Genomic DNA, 20,802 nt, shown 5'->3' on the forward strand with positions numbered 1-20,802 from the left:
GCTGGATCACGTTTTCTAGTCGCCACTGAAAATATTTTAGCCAATGTAGCCAAACCCACCCCCTTCTCCCCTGCACACACACACACACACACACACACTCACACTCATTCACTCACTCACACAACCTACTGAAAGACAAAGGCTATGTGCAGAGAGCATTGAATCATACTCCATATACAATATTAATCCATCAAACACACACACACACCACACATTCTCCGGCACAGGACAGGCACACAGGAAATACAGGAAGCTGCTAACAAATAGATTTAATCTGCAGAGTACAGCACATCTGAAATTGAAAAACAAATTCATTCAAATGTAGAATATCTTATGTAAGCTATCGCACAAAACAAATCCCTCATATTTAACACAACACACATGAAGTATAAAGAACATCTGTGTGTTTTCATATAAGGCACACATTGAGCGAACATGTCATTAAAGTTGCTTGATTCTTTATACTTTGGCTGTGAAAGAGGAATATCTGTGTCTTTCTACACAAACATTAAGATACCATCATTTTGTTGTTATGATGAAAAGAAACTAAAGAGTTATGACACAACATAATCTGTAGAGAAATAGAGATAATAATGTATGATGTAGTCACAACCAAAATGATTGGCAACCTTGATAAAGAGGAGCAAAAAAGACTATATTAAATAAATAACACATACTGATCTATATTGTCTGCTCATTTTTWWTTTTTTTTATTTTATACTAATACAATTGCTTAAAGAATAATATTTTGTTTAACAAGTAATATTTTTTTTTACTCAAGAAGATGGGAGTCAAAATTACTGGCACCCTTGTCTAGTTCTCCAGCACCCACCTTGAAGTTGTGGCCAAATAATATTTTTTTATTTCACCTTTATTTAACCAGTTAGGCCAGTTGAGAACAAGTTCTCATTTACAACTGCGACCTGGCCAAGATAAAGCAAAGCAGTGCGACAAAAACAACAACACAGAGTTACACATGGGATAAACAAACGTACAGTCAATAACACAATAGAAAAATCTATGTACAGTGGGTGCAAATGTAGTAAGATTAGGGAGGTAAGGCAATAAATAGGCCATAGAGGCGAAACAATTACAATTTAGCATTAACACTGGAGTGATAGATGTGCAGATGATGATGTGCAAGTAGAGATACTGAGGTGCAAAAGAGAAAAACAATTACAATATGGGGATGAGGTAGTTCGGTGTGCTATTTACAGATGGGCTGTGTACAGGTACAGGGATTGGTAAGCTGCTCTGACAGCTGATGCTTGAAGTTAGTGAGGGAGATATAAGTCTCCAGCTTCAGTGATTTTTGCAATTCGTTACAGTCATTGGCAGCAGAGAACTGGAAGGAGGTGTTAGCTTTGGGGATGACCAGTGAAATATACCTGCTGGAGCACATGGGTGGGTGATACTTTGGTGACCAGTGAGCTGAGATAAGGCAGGGCTTTACCTAGCAAAGACTTATAGAAGACCTGGAGCCAGTGGGTTTGGCGACGAATATGAAGCGAGGGCCAGCCAACGAGAGCATACAGGCCAATTAACAATTTCTTTGTAGATTTTGATGTGTGCTTGGGGTTAATATCTTGCGGCCAAGTTTCAGCCTCCTAGCAGAGGCAACCAGGTTTTGGGTTAAAATGTCCTGGTACTTGATAAAGTTGAGTATTTATGAGAATTGCCATTAGCTGCTGACAAGGGATCCAAACAAGAATGGGATTCCTGGGATCCAAACAAGAATGTTACAAACACATCATAGTAAAAAAATAGCCAACATCATAAACAAAACGGTGCATCAACTAGACATAATGCAATATACATATGTACATTTCTCCATTACTACAAATGTACAGTATAAAATGTACAATATTACAGAAATACAACATTATAATTGTGTATAGAGTGTGTGTTTGTTATATGTGTATGTCTCTTCACAGTCACAGTTGTGAGGTGGTGTTTTATCTGTTTTTTAAAATCTGATTTTACTGCTCACTTGAGTTACTTGATGTGATAGAGAGATCCATGTAGTCATGGCTCTATGTACTGTGTGTTTCCCACTGTGAAGAGACCCCTGGTGGCATGTCTTGTGGGGTATGTACAGTATGTATGTAATGTTGAGTTATCAGCGTACATAGACATACAGGCTTTACTCAAGGCTAGGTCGTTAGTAAAAAATAGAAAAAGCAAGGGACCAAGACAGCTACCTTGAGGTATGCCAAACTTTACCTGGTTTACGTTAGAGAGGCTTCCATTAAAGAAGACCCTCTGTGTTCTGTTAGATAGGTAACTCCCAATCCAAGATATGGCAGAGGATGTAAAGCCATAACAGTAGCAGACTATTATTGACAATGTCAAAAGCTACACTGAAGTCTTACAAAACAGCTCCCACAATCTTATTATTATTAATTTATTTCAGCCAATCATCAGTGATTTGTGTCAGTGCATGATTCCATTGACCTTATCAAGGGCCCCAGGTTCAGAGGAAGCAAAATAGACCCAAAACATCAAAGATCCACCATCATATTTTACAGTAGGTATTTTCTCTGCATATGCTTCCATCATTCAACACTAAACCCACCACTGGTGTGCGTGGTCAAAGAGCCCTATTTTCATGTCATCTGACCATAGCACCGGTTCCAATCCAATTGCCAGTACTGTTTAGCAAACGCCAGGCATTTACATTTGTTGGATGACATGAAAATAGATCTATTTGGCGTCAAATAGTGGGATTGGCGTCAAAAGAAGGATGCATATACAGAAAATAATCTCATACCAACTGTAAAATATGGTGGTGGATCTTTGATGTTGTGGGCCTTAAAAATCCTCATCAAAATTAATCAGCTAAAGATATCTGTTTCTTTGCATGGCTCCGTCTCAATCCACTACATCCGCCTATGTCCGCATCTGTATTGGAAAGTGGCAGAGTTCCAGCACTGTTTGTCAGACCAGGAGACATCCTGAAAATTGGAATACCTACAGTGGTCCTACATTTCTAAATCAAATAGCTAAATGATCCATGGTATGACCATCTTAAAACAATTTTATATACAGTTGAAGTCAGAAGTTTACATACACCTAAGCCAAATACATTTAAACTCAGTTTAAATTAACAATTTCTTTAGTTAGAAACAGAGATGGTGGGTGTCATGGTGAAATTACATGGAACAACTCTAATACCATTCTAGGGTTAGGGTATACTTCTTGCAACAGGTATACTTACACTAACAGAGTGTAAACCAACCTTGGCCGTGGCATTTTACATTGTTGGTACTCCAGGTGTTGTGACAAGCAGGCTGGCTCGTATGTGTGTGTGTGTGTGTATTGAGTGGATTATTACTCCAGTATTATGAGAAGATTCCCTGCTYCTTCCATCCTTGAGATATCATTCATTAGCACGTAGCAAAACAAAATGACAGCTAGAGAAAATATTAAATATGGCAACAAAAAAAAATTCTTTGATAGCACGTCACAAAAACCAGGCTCGATTCAAGGTAGGAGATCGAATGTGTGAGTTGGTGCGTCCCTCCCTCTGAAAAATATGTTAGTGTTCAACTTTTTTCTAACTAAGATGGAATACATTATTAATTAGATTACAAAGTTAGTACATGTCATGCATGCTCATGTATATGGTATTTGTCCTCTCATTCCATTACATTTTATGTCTCAATGCCATTAAATCCACTGGCTATACAGTGTTACCTTGGTAATGATATTGTTCAATCTTAAGTTTATTCATACTGTAGCTCCACCTAGTGGTTGCAATATACCAAACTATAGTAACTTCATGAAGGGCAGAAAGATCAAAGTGAACATTGGATACAATTTTACACTAAGTCCTATTCAGATCCTCCATCAGCATCATCATCCTCATTATTATCATCATTACACATTCATCGTACATACACAAAATGTAAAAGTCCACAAAGCAAAGAACACCAAACAAAGGAGTTTTGTGACTCCCAGATAGTGTCTAGGACAGTCTAACAGGTATGGAGCAGGGTATCTTGAAGCCAAGGCGGTCATAGCATTGACCACGTTACGGGGGTGTGGATAAAACAGTTCAGGCCCCCAGATGATGGATAAGAGAGGTTGCCATGTACAGTGCATCGTGAGTCTGGGGGGGATTTCAGGGTTGAAAGACGAGACTACTCAAGTTTATGGTTAGACAGTCCAGACTCTAGGGCAGTGGAGGTCCAGGATGAGGAGATGTTTAACCGTAGAAACCGTGGAAGAAGACACAGACACACAGGAGGATAATGCCATTGGCATTGACCACATTCCTCCACAAGGGTTTCTCTGATGTGTCTGTGAGTTTCCTCTGCAGCTCAGCCTGCTCCTCAGCACTCAGCGTGGGAGCATTCGACTTTTCCAAACCACAGAAGTTCAACACTGCCTTCTTACAACAGCCTGGCTCCTCTGTGGGCTCTGCACAGACACACAAACACAGGGATGAGGACACAGTGTGTGTGCGCGTGTGTAGATGTGATAAACATTTCTATGTACAGTGCCTTCGGAAAGTATTCAGACTCCTTGACTTATTCCACATTTTGTTATGTTACAGACTTATTCTGAAATTGATTAAATTGTCTAAACACAATACCCCATAATGACAACGCAAAACAGGTTATTAAACATTTTTGCAAATTTATTACAATATAAAACTGAAATCACATTTACATAAGTATTCAGACTATTTACTCAGTACTTTGTTGAAGAACCTTTGGCAGCAATTACAGCAAGTCTTCTTGGGTATGGAGCGACAAGCTTGGCAAACCTGTATTTGGGAAGTTTCTCCCATTCTCCTTGCAGATCCTCTTAAGCTCTGTCAGGTTGGATGGAGAGGACCACTGCACAGCTATTTTCAGGTCTCTCTAGAGATGTTTGATCAGGTTCAAGTCCGGGCTCTGGCTGGGCCACTCAGACTTGTCCTGAAGCCCTCCTGCATTGTCTTGGCTGTGTGCTTAGGGTCGTTGTCCTGTTGGAAAGTGAACCTTCACCCCAGTCTGAGGTCCTGAGTGCTCTGGAGCAGGTTTTCATCAAGGATCGCCATGTACTTTGCTCTGTTCATCTTTGCCTCAATCTTGACTAGTCTCCCTGTCCCTGCCACTGAAAAACATCCCCACAGCATGATGCTGCCACCACCATGCTTCACCGTAGGGATGGTGCCAGGTTTCCCCCAGACATGACGCTTTGCATTCAGGCCAAAGAGTTCAATCTTGGTTTCATCAGACCAGAGAATCTTGTTTCTCATGGTCTGAGAGTCTTTAGGTGCCTTTTGGCCAACTCCAAGTGGGACGACGACATTCAATGCTGCAGAAATTTCTTCGTACCCTTCCCCAGATCTGTGCCTCGACACAATCCTGTCTCAGAGCTCTACAGACAATTCCTTTGACCTCATGTCTTGGTTTTTGCTCTGACATGCACTGTCAACTGTGGGATCTTATATAGACAGGTGTGTGCCTTTCAAAATCATGTCCAATCAATTGAATTTACCACAGGTGGAATACAATCAAGTTGTAGAAACATCTCAAGAATGATCAATGGAAACAGGATGCACCTGAGCTCAATTTTGAGTCTCATAGCAAAGGGTCTGAATACTTATGGCAATAAGGTATTTCTGTTTTTTATTTTTAATAAATTTGCAAACAATCTAAAAACCTTTTTTCGCTTTGTCATTATGGGGTATTGTGTGTAGATTATTGAGAATTTTTTTWAATTCATTTTAGAATAAGGATGTAACGTAACAAAATGTGGAAAAAGTCAAGGGGTCTAAATTCTTTCCGAAGGCACTGTATGTCACGGAATAACAGATGGAGATGGGAGAGAGACCTCTCTTACCTTCAATATCCATATAGTCTGTATCTTGGTTTTCTGTCCAATCATCTATCTCCAGATCCAACCTCTCCTCTGTGTGGTTCCTCAGCTTCCAGCACAACCGGTACAACTGGAGTTGGAGGGCGGTAGAGGCATGGGACAAACAAATGGGGAGAAGTTAATTTAGAAATAGCAGAGTGACTGAGTTTTTATACAATTAGCATTCACGGATGGAAGAATAACAAAATCAGTTTGGTATTGGTGGCAGTTGTAACTTACATGTTTGTCTTCAATGGGTTTGGTCATGAGGGAGATGGTGAGTATCACCAAGCACGAAATGCAGAACAGAATGATGGAGAAGTAGAGGTAGTGGACCCCACAAATGATCTCAGGACAGTTAGTAGGGGTCACACAGCTGCCCGTCCCATAGGCAAACTCAGCAATCATCCTGGATAGACCAATGGCCAGGCCTATCATAAGCCCATAGAACACACCCTGAGGGGGGGGGAGTGAAGAGAAGTCTGTTACTCAACACTTTCTCATGGTTCACTTCCAATTACACAAAAAAAACTTTAACAGGAACAAGGCAGTGAATGGTGAACGTGGTAACCAGGGACCTTTGAGCCAAACCGGCAGAGTACAGATAAACTACACTACATTAGACCACAGGTTAAATTAACCAGTTCAAACAACAAGTAGCTAAAGTAAACTAGTTTATATCACAGGGAGTTTGGTTTAGATGGAGACTCACCGACTCGTTGACACGCTTACAGAAGATGGCGAGCACGAAGGTGGCTGCGATGGGCGGGGTCAGGTAGCTGGTGATGGACTGGATGTAGTCAAAGAGCTGGCCGCTCTGAGCAGACTGGACCACAGGGATCCACGCTATACTCACCCCGATCAGAACCAGGATAAATACCCTTCACAGACAAGGATAATACAATCAATCTTACCCATTTATCTAAAATACGAACATTCACAAACACTAGCATAGTCACGTATACATTAAAGCAATTTAACTCCAAAGAACTTGAGCACGCAGAGATGTGTGTTACTGTACCTCCCAGCGATCATGAGTTCCTTCTCGGAGGCAGAGCTGCGTATCTTGGTGTAGATGTCCATGGTGAACAGGGTGCTGGCACTGTTGAAGATGGAGGTCAGGGAGCTCATCAGAGACGCCATCATCACCGACAGCATCAGGCCTCGCAGACCTGCAGGTGAGAGGGGGAGGACAAGATGAGAGAGCAGGGAGGAGGTAATGAGAAGGAGAACAGGATGGGAGGGAGGGAAGGTGGATAGGTGTGGAAAAGAGAAAAGATAAGGAATAAGAGACAAACAAATGTGATGGTTGGTTGTAGTAGACAACTATTGTCTTGGTATAAGGACTAGTACTGTATTTAGTACAATAGTACACTATTTGTAGCAGTGGTATTGGTGTTGGTAGTGGTGCCAGGACTGTCATTGTTACTACAGATATAGGATCTTATACATTTGTAGTGTATTTGCAGTTKTAAAAAGGCTTCAGAAGTTTGTAATTTCGACTTTTGAAAAATGTATCAACCCATACAAAAATGTCCATTAATTATAACCTACATAATAATTCACATTTTCCTGTTGCTGCAGCATTTTTGTTCCTGCTGTAGCAAACTGGCTCATATCAAGATTCTACATCTGTACATGTGTCTTCTGTTATCCACCATTTGGCATGAGGTCTACCACTAGTTTAGGATAGGCGATGTTGGTGCAGCCCACGCTGGCACCACAGTACGTCTGGCACTCATCTGGGTCCACACACGCCACCTCGTCTGGGTAGAGGATTCGGCTGATCATGCCAGGGAAGACCATGACGAACATGGGCAACAGCTTCAGGTAGCCACACAGGATGCAGCCAGCCTTGACATGAGACAGACTTTTGGCAGATAGACAGCGCTGGACAATCACCTAGAGGACAGGGGAGAAAAAAGGCCTTCAGTGACTAGAGGTGATGGATTGAATCTTCAAGGCTCAGTTTTCCTGGTCAAAGCATACAGAACTCTGTGTAAGTATGGTGCTGCTGTATTGCTTGAATATGCCAAGAATCCATATCAAGAGAGGGAAAAAACGGGTTTGAAGAAAAATGCACTTATTCCTTCCATACAAACACAGATCTACTGACAGGCACAAATGTGTATGCACTATGCAGTGTTTTTATTGTACTTTTTACCCCTTTTTCTCCACAATTGGTAGTTAGTCTTGTCCCATCGCTGCAACTCCCGTATGGACTCAGGAGAGGCAAAGGTCAAGAGCCATGCGTCCTCCAAAACACGGCCATGCCAAGCCGCACTGCTCACTTAACCCAGAAGCACCAATGTGTCAGAGGAAACATCATACAACTGCCGACCAAAGTCAGAGTGCATGCGCCCAGCCTGCCACTGAAGTTGCTAGAGCCCGATGGGACAAGGACATCCCGGCTGGCCAAACCCTCCCTAGTACAGCCAACACTGTGCCAATTGTGCGCTGCCTCATGGGTCTCCCAGTCACGGCCGGCTGCGACACAGCCTGGGATTTAACTCTGGTCTGTAATAACGCCTTGTAACGGTCTGAAGAGGAGTATGAAATGTCGGACCAATGTGCAGCGTGGTAAGTGTCCATTTTAATAGTACAACTGAACACTACAAAATACAAAAATAACGTACAACGTGAAAGAACAAACGAAAATCGAAACAGACCCGTATGGTAACAAATACAGACACAGGAAACAACCACCCACAAAACACAACGGAAAACAGGCTACCTAAATATGGCTCCCAATCAGAGACAACGACTGACACCTGCCTCTGATTGAGAACCATACTAGGCCAAACACATAGAAAAAGACAACCTAGACAAACGACCACACCCTCCGACATACAACATAGAATGCCCACCCACCAACACCCTGACCAAACAAACTAGAAACATACAAAGCAATCTATGGTCAGGGCGTGACAGTACTCCCCCCCCCCCCCCAAGGTGCGGACTCCGGCCGCAAAACCTGAACCTATAGGGGAGGGTCTGGGTGGGCATCGTCCGCGGTGGCGGCTCTGGCGCAGACGTGGACCCCACTCCACCATAGTCTTAGCCTGCTTAAGTCTTTGGAGCGGCGTCTTTGGAGCGGCGACCCTCACCGCCGACCTTGGACTGGGGACCCAAATAAAGGGCACCACTGGACTGAGGGCGCCTCTGACGAGGGGCGCCTCTGGACTGAGGGCAGCTTCGACTGAGGGGCAGACCGGACTGGAGGAGACTCTGGCAGATCCGAACTGGAGGGAGACTCTGGCAAATCCAGCGGAGGAGACCTCGGGCAGATCCGGACTGGAGGGAGACTCTGGCAGATCCGGACTGGAGGGCGGCTCAGGCGGCTCCTGACGACGGCGGCTCAGGCGGTCCGGACTGACGGGCGGCTCAGGCTGGCTCCTGACTGACGGGCGCTCAGGCGGTCCTGACTGACGGGCCGGCTCAGGCGGCTCCTGAGCACTGACGGGCGGCTCAGCGGCTCCTATGACGGCGGCTCAGCGGCGGCTCGGCGGCTCCGCCGGCGGCCGGCGTCTGACTGACGGGCGGCTCAGGACAGACGCGGCTCAAGCGGCTCAGGACAGACGGCGGCTCAGGCGGCTCAGGACAGACGGGAGCACCCTGTAGGGAGGAGACGGAGAGACAGCCTGGTGCGTGGGGCTGCCACAGGACCCACCAGGCTGGGGACCCTACATGAGGCCTGGGGCTTGGAGGAGGCACCGGAAGGACCGGGCTGTGGGGAGCACTGGAGCTCTGGTGCGCAGCCTTGGCACCACTCCCCCAGGCTGGATGACTACTCTAGCCCGGACCCTCCAGAGTGCAGGCACAGGTTGACCGGGCTGTGGGTGAGCACTGAGATTGGTGCATACTACGGCACCTCCCCCTTAGCCTCAATACCCATTCGCCCGGCACGAGCGGAGCGCAGGCATAGGACGCACTGCACCTCCCAGCGCCCCGGAGACACAGCACCCAGAGCCGCGCAGATACCCTGGACCGAAACGGCGTACCGGAGACCAGACACCGCTGAGCAGGCACAATACGCCCTGGCTGGATGCCCACACTCGCACTGCACTTCGTCGGCGGGGCTGTCCTATAGCGCACGGCTATGGACTGCGTACTGGCGACACTGTGCGCAAACGCATAACACGTGCCTGACCAGTAACGCGCTGCTTATAATAAGCACGAGGATGGGCTCAGGTCTCCAACCTGACTCTGTTGTCCCCCCCAAAAGAAATTGGGCTGCCTCTCGTACTCGCGCGCCCATGCTGCTCCCTCATATCGCGCCGCTCAGCTTTCGCTGCCTCCAATAACGTACAACGTGAAAGAACAAACGAAAATCGAAACAGACCCGATATGGTAACAAATACAGACACAGGAAACAACCACCCACAAACACAACGGAAAACAGGCTACCTAAATATGGCTCCCAATCAGACAAACGACTGACACCTGCCTCTGATTGAGAACCATACTAGGCCAAACACATAGAAAAAGACAACCTAGACATAACAAAGAATGCCCACCACATCACACCCTGACCAAACAAAACATAGAAACATACAAAGCAATCTATGGTCAGGGCGTGACACGCCTCTACACTGCAATGAAGTGCCTTAGACCACTGCGCCCACTTGAGAGGCCCACTATGCATTTTCTAGTTGAAATATTCATCAAATTAAATGTTTTCCTTTCCAAACACACCCAAATTGCTGAGCACAGTAAGAGCATGTGAGCCTCAGCCAAGTGAGGTAATCAGATAGGAATTAGACAAACAAAAACTAAGATAAGCTTTGAAGATAGGTCGGGATGGCTGTCTTTCTGCAAATGGACCAGGACGACTGATCCGTGTAAAGGACAGAATGAATGGGGCCATGTATCGTGAGATTTGGTGAAGACCTCCTTCCATCAGCAAGGGCATTGAAGATGAAACGTGGCTGGGTCTTTCAGCATGACAATGATCCCAAACACACCGCCGGCAACGAAGGAGTGGCTTCGTAAGAAGCATTTCAAGGTCCTGGAGTGGCCTAGCCAGTCTCCAGATCTCACCCCATAGAAAATCTTTGGAGGGAGTTGAAAGTCCGTGTTGCCCAGCAACAGCCCCAAAACATCACTGCTCTAGAGGAGATTGCATGGAGGAATGGGCCAAAATACCAGCAACAGTGTGTGAAAACCTGTGTGAAGACTTACAGAAAACGTTTGACCTCTGTCATTGCCAACAAAGGGGTAATATAACAAAGATGATGACCAAATACTTATTTTCCATCATAATTTGCAAATAAATTCATTAAAAATCCTACAATGTGATTTTCTGGATTTTCTTTTCTCATTTTGTCTGTCATAGTTGAAGTGTACCTATGATGAAAATTACAGGCCTCTCTCATCTTTTTAAGTGGGAGAACTTGCACAATTGGTGGCTGACTAAATACTTTTTTGCCCCACTGTAAATGTTGAGGAGCTTCACTGCAGGTAGATTGTATGTTTTAATAAAATAAAAAATAAAGAGAAGCTTTGAGTTCTGCTGATGTAATAGGCTGTTTCAACTCGTGTATTTACCGTGTGTGAGTGAGTGCTCATTTGTGAGTGGTTGAGTGAATCAACATCCTGTTCTTTGTTCATAGTCACCTGTGTGCCTGGCTTTTAATCTTATCTTAGTCTGTGGGAACGCATTTGGGTCTAACTAAAAGTGTTCCTCTCTTCATAAGGTAGTCACTTATGCTAAGACAAGCTTAGAGCTGTTTGGAAAGAGTGGCCATGATAATGATGCACAAATTAGTGTGTAGGGGTAGATAGAGTGTGTGTATACATGACGTGAGTGCGTGCCTGTCCTGTGAATGGTAGAGAGGGTGTTAGACTTGTTAATTCCCTACAGAGCAGTAGGCTACCTGATCAGTGCACCAATACCAGGTGGCCTGGACAGTGAGACCAAACACCAGGCCTGGCCAGGGCAGGTCCCCTGTCACCGCGTCCCTGAAGATGTGGAAGGAGTCAGGCCTAGGGGTGTAGCATCTCTTACTGATGTTGACCCCAGTCCGAGTAGGCATGGCCATCATGTAGCGTTCCTGGAAGTTCTCATAACCTCCCACCTTATTGAAGGCTGAGGAGACAGACAGGAGAGGGTTACAAACTGGGATCACAGATGAACTAGCAGTAGCAATGAACTAAAAGTAGAAATATGAATGAGAGAGGCCAGATAATTAGCAGGAGGATGACAATGAGGAAGAGATATAGCGTTATTGGAACTGGAAAAGAGGGACCGGGCAGCATGAGGGACATAGATGCATAAAGAGACATTACCATAACCCATGAGGATGAAAGATCCCACGACCATGATGATAGTCTGCAAAGTGTCTGTGTAGATCACTGCAGCCAGTCCACCTGAGGTACAGTACACTTAGTGAGATACAACACAATACAATACCAATCATTATTCATATAGGGTTGTACATGACTAAGCTGTGGAAAGCCCCTGTAGTACTCGTTTACACTATAAATGTGATATTTTATTTTTTACTGTAATGATTGCCCATGGTCAAAAGGGATAGTATTTTAATGGTCCAGTTGCTCGTTTGATGTTTATCTATCATAAAGAATCAAATGGGTGGCAGGTAGCCTAGCAGTTAAGAGTGTTGGGCCAGTAACCAAAAGGTTGCTGGTTCAAATCCCTGAACTGACTAGGTGAAAAATTGGTCGATGGGCCCTTGAGTAAGGCACTTAACACTAACGCTCTTATCCAGAGCAATCTGCTAGATGACTAAAATGTAATAACTCCCCCTCTGTAGTGCTGTACATTAATATACAGTATGTCATTGATATTCATATGAGCACAATGATAACAGAGTAGACACGGTGGCATACACGTAGATACATTTGCGAGGGCTGCCTTGCAGACTGAAAATGAGGCCCTTAACAATTAATAATAGTACACACATCATTTGCTGTTGACTCTAGCGCGAAATGATTGCTTTATCACGTGTGCATCACAGAATTTGATGTTGTGAGTCACTCTATTTATAGGATTGGGTTTAGTAAACCCAATCCTATACAGCAGGGTTTCCCAAACTTCCCAGACCCCCCTCTCAGTTCTCGTTTTGGTTTTTGCCCGAGCACTATACAGCTGATTCAAATAATCAAAGCTTGATGATGAGTTGGTTATTTATTTTTGGGTGATTTTAACACCCCTTTTTCTCCCCAATTTCGTGACATCCAATTGCGATCTTTTCTCATCGCTGCAACTCCCCAACGCGCTCGGGAGAGGCAAAGGTTGAGTCATGCATCCTCCGAAACATGCCAAGCCGCACTTCTTAGCACCCACTCCAATGTGTTGGAGGAAACACCGTTCAACTGACGACCAAGTCAGCTTGCAGGTGCCAGGCCCGCCACAAGGAGTTGCTAGAAGGCCTCCCGGGTGGYGCAGTGGTCTAAGGCACTGTATCGCAGAGCTCAGGCTCTGTCGCAGCCGGCCGCGACCGGGAGGCCCATGGGGCGACGCACAATTGGCCCAGATTCGTCCTGGTTGGGGAGGGTTTGGCCGGCAGGGATATCCTTGTCTCATCGCGCACTAGCGACTCCTGTGTCAGGCCGGGCACAGTGCACGCTGACCAGGTCGCCAGGTGTACGGTGTTTCCTCTGACACATTGGTGCGGCTGGCTTCCGGGTTGGATGTGCATTGTGTCAAGAAGCAGTGCGGCTTGGTTGGGTTGTGTTTCGGAGGACGCATGGCTTTCGACCTTCGCCTCTCCCGAGTCCATAAGGGAGTTGCAGCGATGAGACAAGACTGTAACTACTACCAATTGGATACCACGAAATTGGGGAGAAAAAAGGGGTAAAATAATAAACCCGGACGACACTGGGCCAATTTTGCGCCGCCCTATAGGACTCCCGGTCACGGCTGATGGGATCGAACCCCAGGCTGTAGTGATGCCGCAAGATCGCGATGAAGTGCCTTAGACCGCTGCGCCACTCAGGAGGCGGTGAGTTGGTTATTTGAATCAGCTGTGTCGTGCTAGGGCAAAAACCAAAACATACACCCAAGGGAGGCCCCAGGACAGAGTTTGGGAAACCCTGCTATACAGAGACAGTCTGGGATGGCCTGCCAGTGAACTCCAGGCATTAATGCATCATTACAGTGTAGAACAAAAAGTTATGTCAGGGAGTATGGCTAATTACCCATGATGCACAGGAGATAAACAGCCTTGGAGGAGGGCATATGTGTCATCAGACATGGCTTGTTATAAAGACTCAAATACAGCCATATAGGATGCCATGGTCAGTCAGCGTCACAGATAAGAGCTCCATATTGGTTTACAGGGACACAATTGATCTAGGGCTTAGTTATATTAGCGTCACAGATAAGAGCTCCATATTGGTTTACAGGGACACAATTGATCTAGGGCTTAGTTATAATTAGTTATATATCGCTGTTATATATGCAGTTATATAGTATATAAGTGACAGAGGAGGCTGGTGAGGGAGGACCACTCCAGTTACTATGAGCCCGTCCTCCCCATTTAAAGTGCCACTAGCCACCACTAAGTGGAGCATATACATAAGTACTGTATACCTGTGACTGTGTATAGAGCAGTGATACTTAGTAGGAGAACCACAGCTAGGTAGATATTCAGCCCCAGAGCCTGGTTAATAAAGATGGCTCCAGAGAACATATCCGCCTGACAGAGAGAGAGAGAAAGAGAGAGAATGAAAAGAAAGAGGAGAGTTTTTATCAATGGGACAACGGAAGGGTTTATATGGACTAAATGGGGCTATTGTACATGCCTAGTCATTTTTTATGGACTGAACATCAGTGATATACAATGTACAGAGATATGAGGAACTTACTGAGATCTTAGTGAAGACATAGAGGAAGAGTGAGAGCACTGAGAGATAGATGCGGATGCGCTGGCCTCCGAACCTCTTCTTCAAGTACTCTGGCATGGTCACCACCTAAACACATCCAGTATACGTGATTACACATTAGAATAGCACTTGAAATGGCTTGGTAAAATGGTAATTCAACTCTAATAACACGAAAGGTTGTCCTCACCCCAGCTTTGATGTAAATGGGCACAAAGAGCCATCCAAGAATGATCACCACCACAAGGGCCTGAAAAAAACATATTCTAAGGGCTCAGATGGGGAATTCATGAAATGACAGATTCACCTTTTTACTAGACGTGTTACTGCTTTTATCCACTGCTGTGCTCAAGTATCGATCAACACAATAACCTACAGGCGTATCAGCCCCAGAATGTATAGATCATTTATTTATCACCTTTTATACAATTAAAGTGCAATAAAGATGGAGATGAGTGATAATATCAGATGTCCGACTTTATGATGATGTTTGCATAAGAGGTTATCATGGTATTTACTTTAGACGTTGCCACTCACATTCCATTCAAATCCGCCAATGGCAATTCCACCTGCAGCCGCAGTCCCTGCAATGCCGACAAAATGCCCACTGCCAATGTTGCTGGCAAAGAGAGATGCCCCAATCTGGAAAGGGGACAGAAGAAGGACAGAGGAATGTTCATTATCAATTTATCCAGAAAGTAGTTCTAYTATTTGACAGTATTTGGATATGGAAGGTCATTGAGGACCACTTCATTCATAAAGGAACATTTACAACAGCAAAGGACATGCCATGTAGGATAACAGGGAAAGGGTTGCCAAGTCCATAGTCCATAGTTCCATAGAAGGAAATTAAGTTAGGCACTATGTGTCATGGTAAAATTATTGGGTGATTGGGAACCGATCAGTCTAAAATGAAAGGTATGGTATTTGTGGACCTCCAATGCAACAAGATAAAACATAATGACCTTATAACATAACTTTTCTGATTTTAAATATGAGCTGGACATGTCCAATAGAGGCAAGTATTGGGATAGTTCAGGAGAACAGGGTGTGTCTTTCCAAATATGGGCCAGTGTCACAAACAGTGGCCAGCAAAGTAGAGACGGATGCATTCGAATGTCATAATGTATTATTGAGATAATATGTAATAAACTGTCCTGAGAGAAGACTTTTACTCACAGGCCACCACACCATGCTTCTTCCTGCCAGGAAGAATCCACCTACTGTGGCTCGGTTTGTGCTCACCATAGCCTGCAAAGGGAGACGGGATCATTGAGTTGTTTTGAGATACTATATCCATGTGCCAGGGATCAATAACCTTGTGGTTACATGAATACAGTAGTTAGCACCTCTTTCAGTTATATATAACTGGAGAAGTACACCCCCCTCTGTATTTATTTAGACAATGAAGCTAAAACGCTTAATTTGGCTCTATACTACAGCATTTTGGATTTGAGATCAAATGTTTCATATGAGGGGACAGTACAGAATATACATTTTTATTTGAGGGTATTTTCATACATATCTGTTCTACCATTTAGAAATGAAAGCACTGTATGTATCTAGTCCCTCCATTTGAAGGTGTCATATGTATTTGGACAAATTAGTGTAATAAAGTAGTCAAACGTTTAGTATTTTGTCCCATTTTCCTAGCACGCAATGACTACATCACTTCTATTGTATAAAAAATAATGTAATATGTTTGTGACCACTTCTAAATTGATGTGGATGCTACCATGAATACAGATAATCGTAAATAATGAGTGAGAAAGTTACAGAGGCACAAAGATAATGTACCCAAAGCATGCTAATGTCTCACCATTACCAATAACAGTGGAGGTTAGCATTCACACCCCTTGACTTTTCCCCMMAAAAAATGTGTTACAGCCTGAATTTTAAATGAATTAAATGTAGATGTTTATGAATTATGTTTTTAGAAATGTTTACTAATTAATAGAAATTAAATGCTGAAATATCTTCAGTCAATAAATATTAAACCCCTTYGTTATGGCAAGCCTAAATAAGTTCAGGAGTACAACATTTCTTAACTCACATAATAAGCTGCATGGACTCACTCTGTGTGCAATAATAGTGTTTAACATGATTTTGGAATGACTACTCTGTACCCCACACATACATTTATCTGTAATGTCCCTTAGTCGAGGAGTGAATTACAAACACAGATTCAACCACAGAGACCAGGGAGGTTTTCCAACGCCTCGCAAAGAAGGGCTGCTATTGGTAGATGGGTTAAAAAAAAGCAGACATTGAATATCCCTTTGAGCATGGTGAAGTTATTGATTACACTTTGGATGGTGTATCAATACAGCCAGTCACTACAAAGATACAGGCATCCTTCATAACTCAGTTGCCGGAGACAAATTAAACCGCTCAGGGATTTCACCATGAGGCAAATGGTGACTTTAAAACAGTTACAGAGTTTAATGGCTGTGATAGGAGAAAACCTGAGGATGGATCACAACATTGTAGTTACTCCACAAAACAATCTAATTGACAGAGTGAAAAGAAGAAAGCTGGTACAAAATACAAATATTCCAAAACATGCATCCTGTTTGCAACAAGGCACTAACTAGGACTATCCTGTCGATCCTTGACTTTGGCGATGTAATTTACAAAATAGCCTCCAACATTCTACTCAGCAAATTGGATGCAGTCTATCACAGTGCCATCCGTTTTGTCACCAAAGCCCCATATACTACCCACCACTGCGACCTGTATTGCTCTCTTTGGCTGCCCCTCGCTTCATATTCGTCGCCAAACCCACTGGCTCCAGGTCATCTATAGTTTTTGCTAGGTAAAGCCCCGCCTTATCTCAGCTCACTGGTCACCATAGCAGCACCCACCCGTAGCACGCGCTCCAGCAGGTAACACTGGTCATCCCCAAGCCACTCCTCCTTTGGTCGCCTTTCCTTCCAGCTCTCTGCTGCCAATGACTGGATTGCAAAAATTGCAAAAATCACTGAAGCTGGAGACATATCTCCCTCACTAACTTCAAGCATCAGCTGTCAGAGCAGCTTACCGATCATTGCACCTGTACATAGCTGTTATGGGATTTTTGTGTTTAATGACTAAAATATGTATACATTTGACTTAGATGTTACTGTATGAATGAAACTTATTATAATCATAATGCTGAGTGTAATATGTTCCTTATTAGAAAGAATGGAGTTATCTTCAGACAGGCTGGAATGCTGTGTTCCTTACAGGACATTCTGTCTCTACCCAGGGAGGGGAAAGACCTTGGGTTGGTTGCAGATAGTTTAACGGTGGCAGACAGTAATGAGGCTGTGAACTGTATTGCCATTGTATTCTAGAGGAGGATGGACATTAAAACCTATGACATCATCTTTATTATATAACCTGATGTATATTGTACTATGATTCAGTACTCTCGAGAATAAACGCTATTGATTGATTGATTTTAAGACTGGTATCTGTCCATTTTATGCTGATAATTATCTTACAAATTCTTATTTATGGGCAGAGGTGTTTTAATTGAAATTTTAATTTCAGCACGACAATGATCCCAAACACACCGCCCGGGCAACGAAGGAGTGGCTTCGTAAGAAGCATTTCAAGGTCCTGGAGTGGCCTAGCCAGTCTCCAGATCTCAACCCCATAGAAAATCTTTGGAGGGAGTTGAAAGTCCGTGTTGCCCAGCAACAGCCCCAAAACATTACTGCTCTAGAGAGGATCTGCATGAAGGAATGGGCCAAAATACCAGCAACAGTGTGTGAAAACCTTGTGAAGACTTATAGAAAAACAAAGGGTATATAACAAAGTATTGAGATAAACTTTGTTATTGACCAAATACTTATTTTCCACCAATATTTGGTTGAATTGTTGTTTTTTTTGGTTGGTCAATACGGGTGACGCGTATGTTGGGTGTTTCAGGAAGAAGGTGTACATTTGACCTCCATCATCTAGGATGTGACAATGGTAAATAAAATCTTTAAATTTTTGCCCATTTTTTTGCACGGTCTTGCAGCCTTCTCATGCAGCTGCAACTGCAAGTGCATATGTAAATCAAGACCTATCTTGAGTTGGGCTCTGGGATGGTGCAATTGTTGAGAAAGTGAGCTTATGGTTGTGGGGGGTAAGGGTTGAGTGTGGTGTGGGTGTATGTGTGTATCCAACAACTGTTTGCGAAGGAGTAAAAGATGTTAGGGACAATAGAGGATGATCCACAGCTATATATAATACAAATCGATGGAAATGCATTTGGCAGTTGATCTACTTCAATTCAGTAAATGGCACTGTGTGCTCTTTTCAAAGGATGGATCCAGTCGGTTAGGGCTATGGGATACAGGGGTCGAGGGTGGTCTGCCGGACATTGGGATGACAACCCAACTCGGGATGAGGAGGGCTTTTAGCGGGTGGAATAGTAGGACAATTGGAGGTTTACTTAGTAGAAATGCAAATATCATGGTACAGCTATAAAGACACTCAATCATCATGTTACTTTTTAATGGTACGTTTATAAACATATATTTTGATAAAAATAATTGAAAGTTGTGTCTCATTATGGTAAGTGGTGAAATAAGTATAGCCAGTTAACAATTGTAATGGCCTAGTAGATAATAAGAAACTACAATCAGTATTTACCTGGCTAAAAGAGAAGGAATATAATATCTATTGTTTACAGGAAACCCATTCAACAGTTTTAGATGAAGTTTTGTGGAAAAAGAACTATATTTCTCCCATGGGCAAAGAAATTCAAAAGGGGTGATGGTTTTAATTAACAATAATTTTGATCCAAATGTGCAAATTGTCCAAACAGATCCTCAAGGTAGATGGATTATTTTAAATATGTTATTGGACAATAAACAGATATGGCTTATTAACCTATACGGCCCGAATAATGATGATCCAAGCTTCTTTGAAAATATATATATGAATTTATCAACTCTACAAGCAACACTAGACTCTATTATTATGGTGGGAGATTTTAATACGGTCTTAAATACCTCTATGGACCGGAAAGGAAATCACACTACAAACTACCACCCTCAGGCACTTAAGGAAATCATGAATGTCATGGATATATTGGAATTAGTGGATATATGGAGACTTAAATACCCTGACCTAGTGAGATATACATGGCGGAGGCTTAATCAAGCTAGTCGTCTTGACTACTTTCTTATACCATTCTCTCTGGCACCAAAATGCGGTCGGATCATCAAATAATTGGCATATATATTACTCTTACAGAATTTCCACGTGGGCGAGGATATTGGAAATTTAATCAAAGCCTACTAGATGATAAATTGTTTAGAACTAGGACAGAATAATTTGTAACTGACTTTTTCAGACATAATAGGTACAGCAGATCCCCGTATTGTATGGGACACTTTTATSTGTGCCTTTAGAGGCAATGCAATTCAGTACTCATCTATAAAACAAAAGCAATTTAGATCAAAAGAGTCCATATTAACAAAGGAAATTGAAGGACTAACAGTACGGTTAGATAGCAATAAAAACGGTACCATAGAGGCACAGAATAAGTTTGAGGAAAAACAAAAAGAAATGGAGGAACTTATTCAAGAAAGATCCAGTGTAATCAAATCAAATCAAGTTTATCTTATATACATAATACATACATATACATACATATACATATACATATACTTATATACATATACTTCAGCTAATATTATTATTTTTATTTTATTTTTTACCTTTATTTAACTAGGCAAGTCAGTTAAGAACAAATTCTTATTTTCAATGATGGTGGGTTAACTGCCTGTTAACAGTGGGTTAACTGCCTGTTCAGGGGCAGAATGACAGATTTGTACCTTGTCAGCTCGGGGATTTGAACTTGCAACCTTTCGGTTACTAGTCCAACGCTCTAACCACTAGGCTACCCTGCCACCCCAATATCTCGAAGTGCTGTACAGAAACCCAGCCTAAAACCCCAAACAGCAAGCAATGCAGGTGTAGAAGCACGGCGGCTAGGAAAAACTCCCTAGAAAGGCCAAAACCTAGGAAGAAACCTAGAGAGGAACCAGGCTATGAGGGGTGGCCAGTCCTCTTCTGGCTGTGCCGGGTGGAGATTATAACAGAACATGGCCAAGATGTTCAAATGTT

The 20,802-nt window shown here is 43.4% G+C and overlaps 1 protein-coding gene across 1 annotated transcript in view; it reads right to left on the reverse strand.

Moving 5' to 3' along the window:
- Positions 1–657: 657 nt before the first annotated feature.
- LOC111964097 (sodium/glucose cotransporter 1-like) overlaps positions 658–20,802 on the reverse strand; it is a 31,692-nt gene continuing 11,547 nt past the window's right edge. The window contains exons 2-14 of the mRNA XM_023987817.2: positions 15,874–15,945; positions 15,232–15,336; positions 14,885–14,944; positions 14,680–14,784; positions 14,405–14,510; positions 12,139–12,219; positions 11,727–11,938; positions 7,509–7,752; positions 6,872–7,022; positions 6,563–6,731; positions 6,091–6,306; positions 5,836–5,941; positions 658–4,422 (exon numbers count right to left, since the gene is read on the reverse strand). Coding sequence (XP_023843585.1) covers positions 4,208–4,422; positions 5,836–5,941; positions 6,091–6,306; positions 6,563–6,731; positions 6,872–7,022; positions 7,509–7,752; positions 11,727–11,938; positions 12,139–12,219; positions 14,405–14,510; positions 14,680–14,784; positions 14,885–14,944; positions 15,232–15,336; positions 15,874–15,945 — 1,842 coding nt within the window. The 3' untranslated portion in view covers positions 658–4,207. The remainder of the gene's footprint in view (positions 4,423–5,835; positions 5,942–6,090; positions 6,307–6,562; positions 6,732–6,871; positions 7,023–7,508; positions 7,753–11,726; positions 11,939–12,138; positions 12,220–14,404; positions 14,511–14,679; positions 14,785–14,884; positions 14,945–15,231; positions 15,337–15,873; positions 15,946–20,802) is intronic.

Source organism: Salvelinus sp. IW2-2015, linkage group LG5 (genome assembly GCF_002910315.2).
Source record: "Salvelinus sp. IW2-2015 linkage group LG5, ASM291031v2, whole genome shotgun sequence".
Lineage (NCBI taxonomy): Eukaryota > Metazoa > Chordata > Actinopteri > Salmoniformes > Salmonidae > Salvelinus > Salvelinus sp. IW2-2015.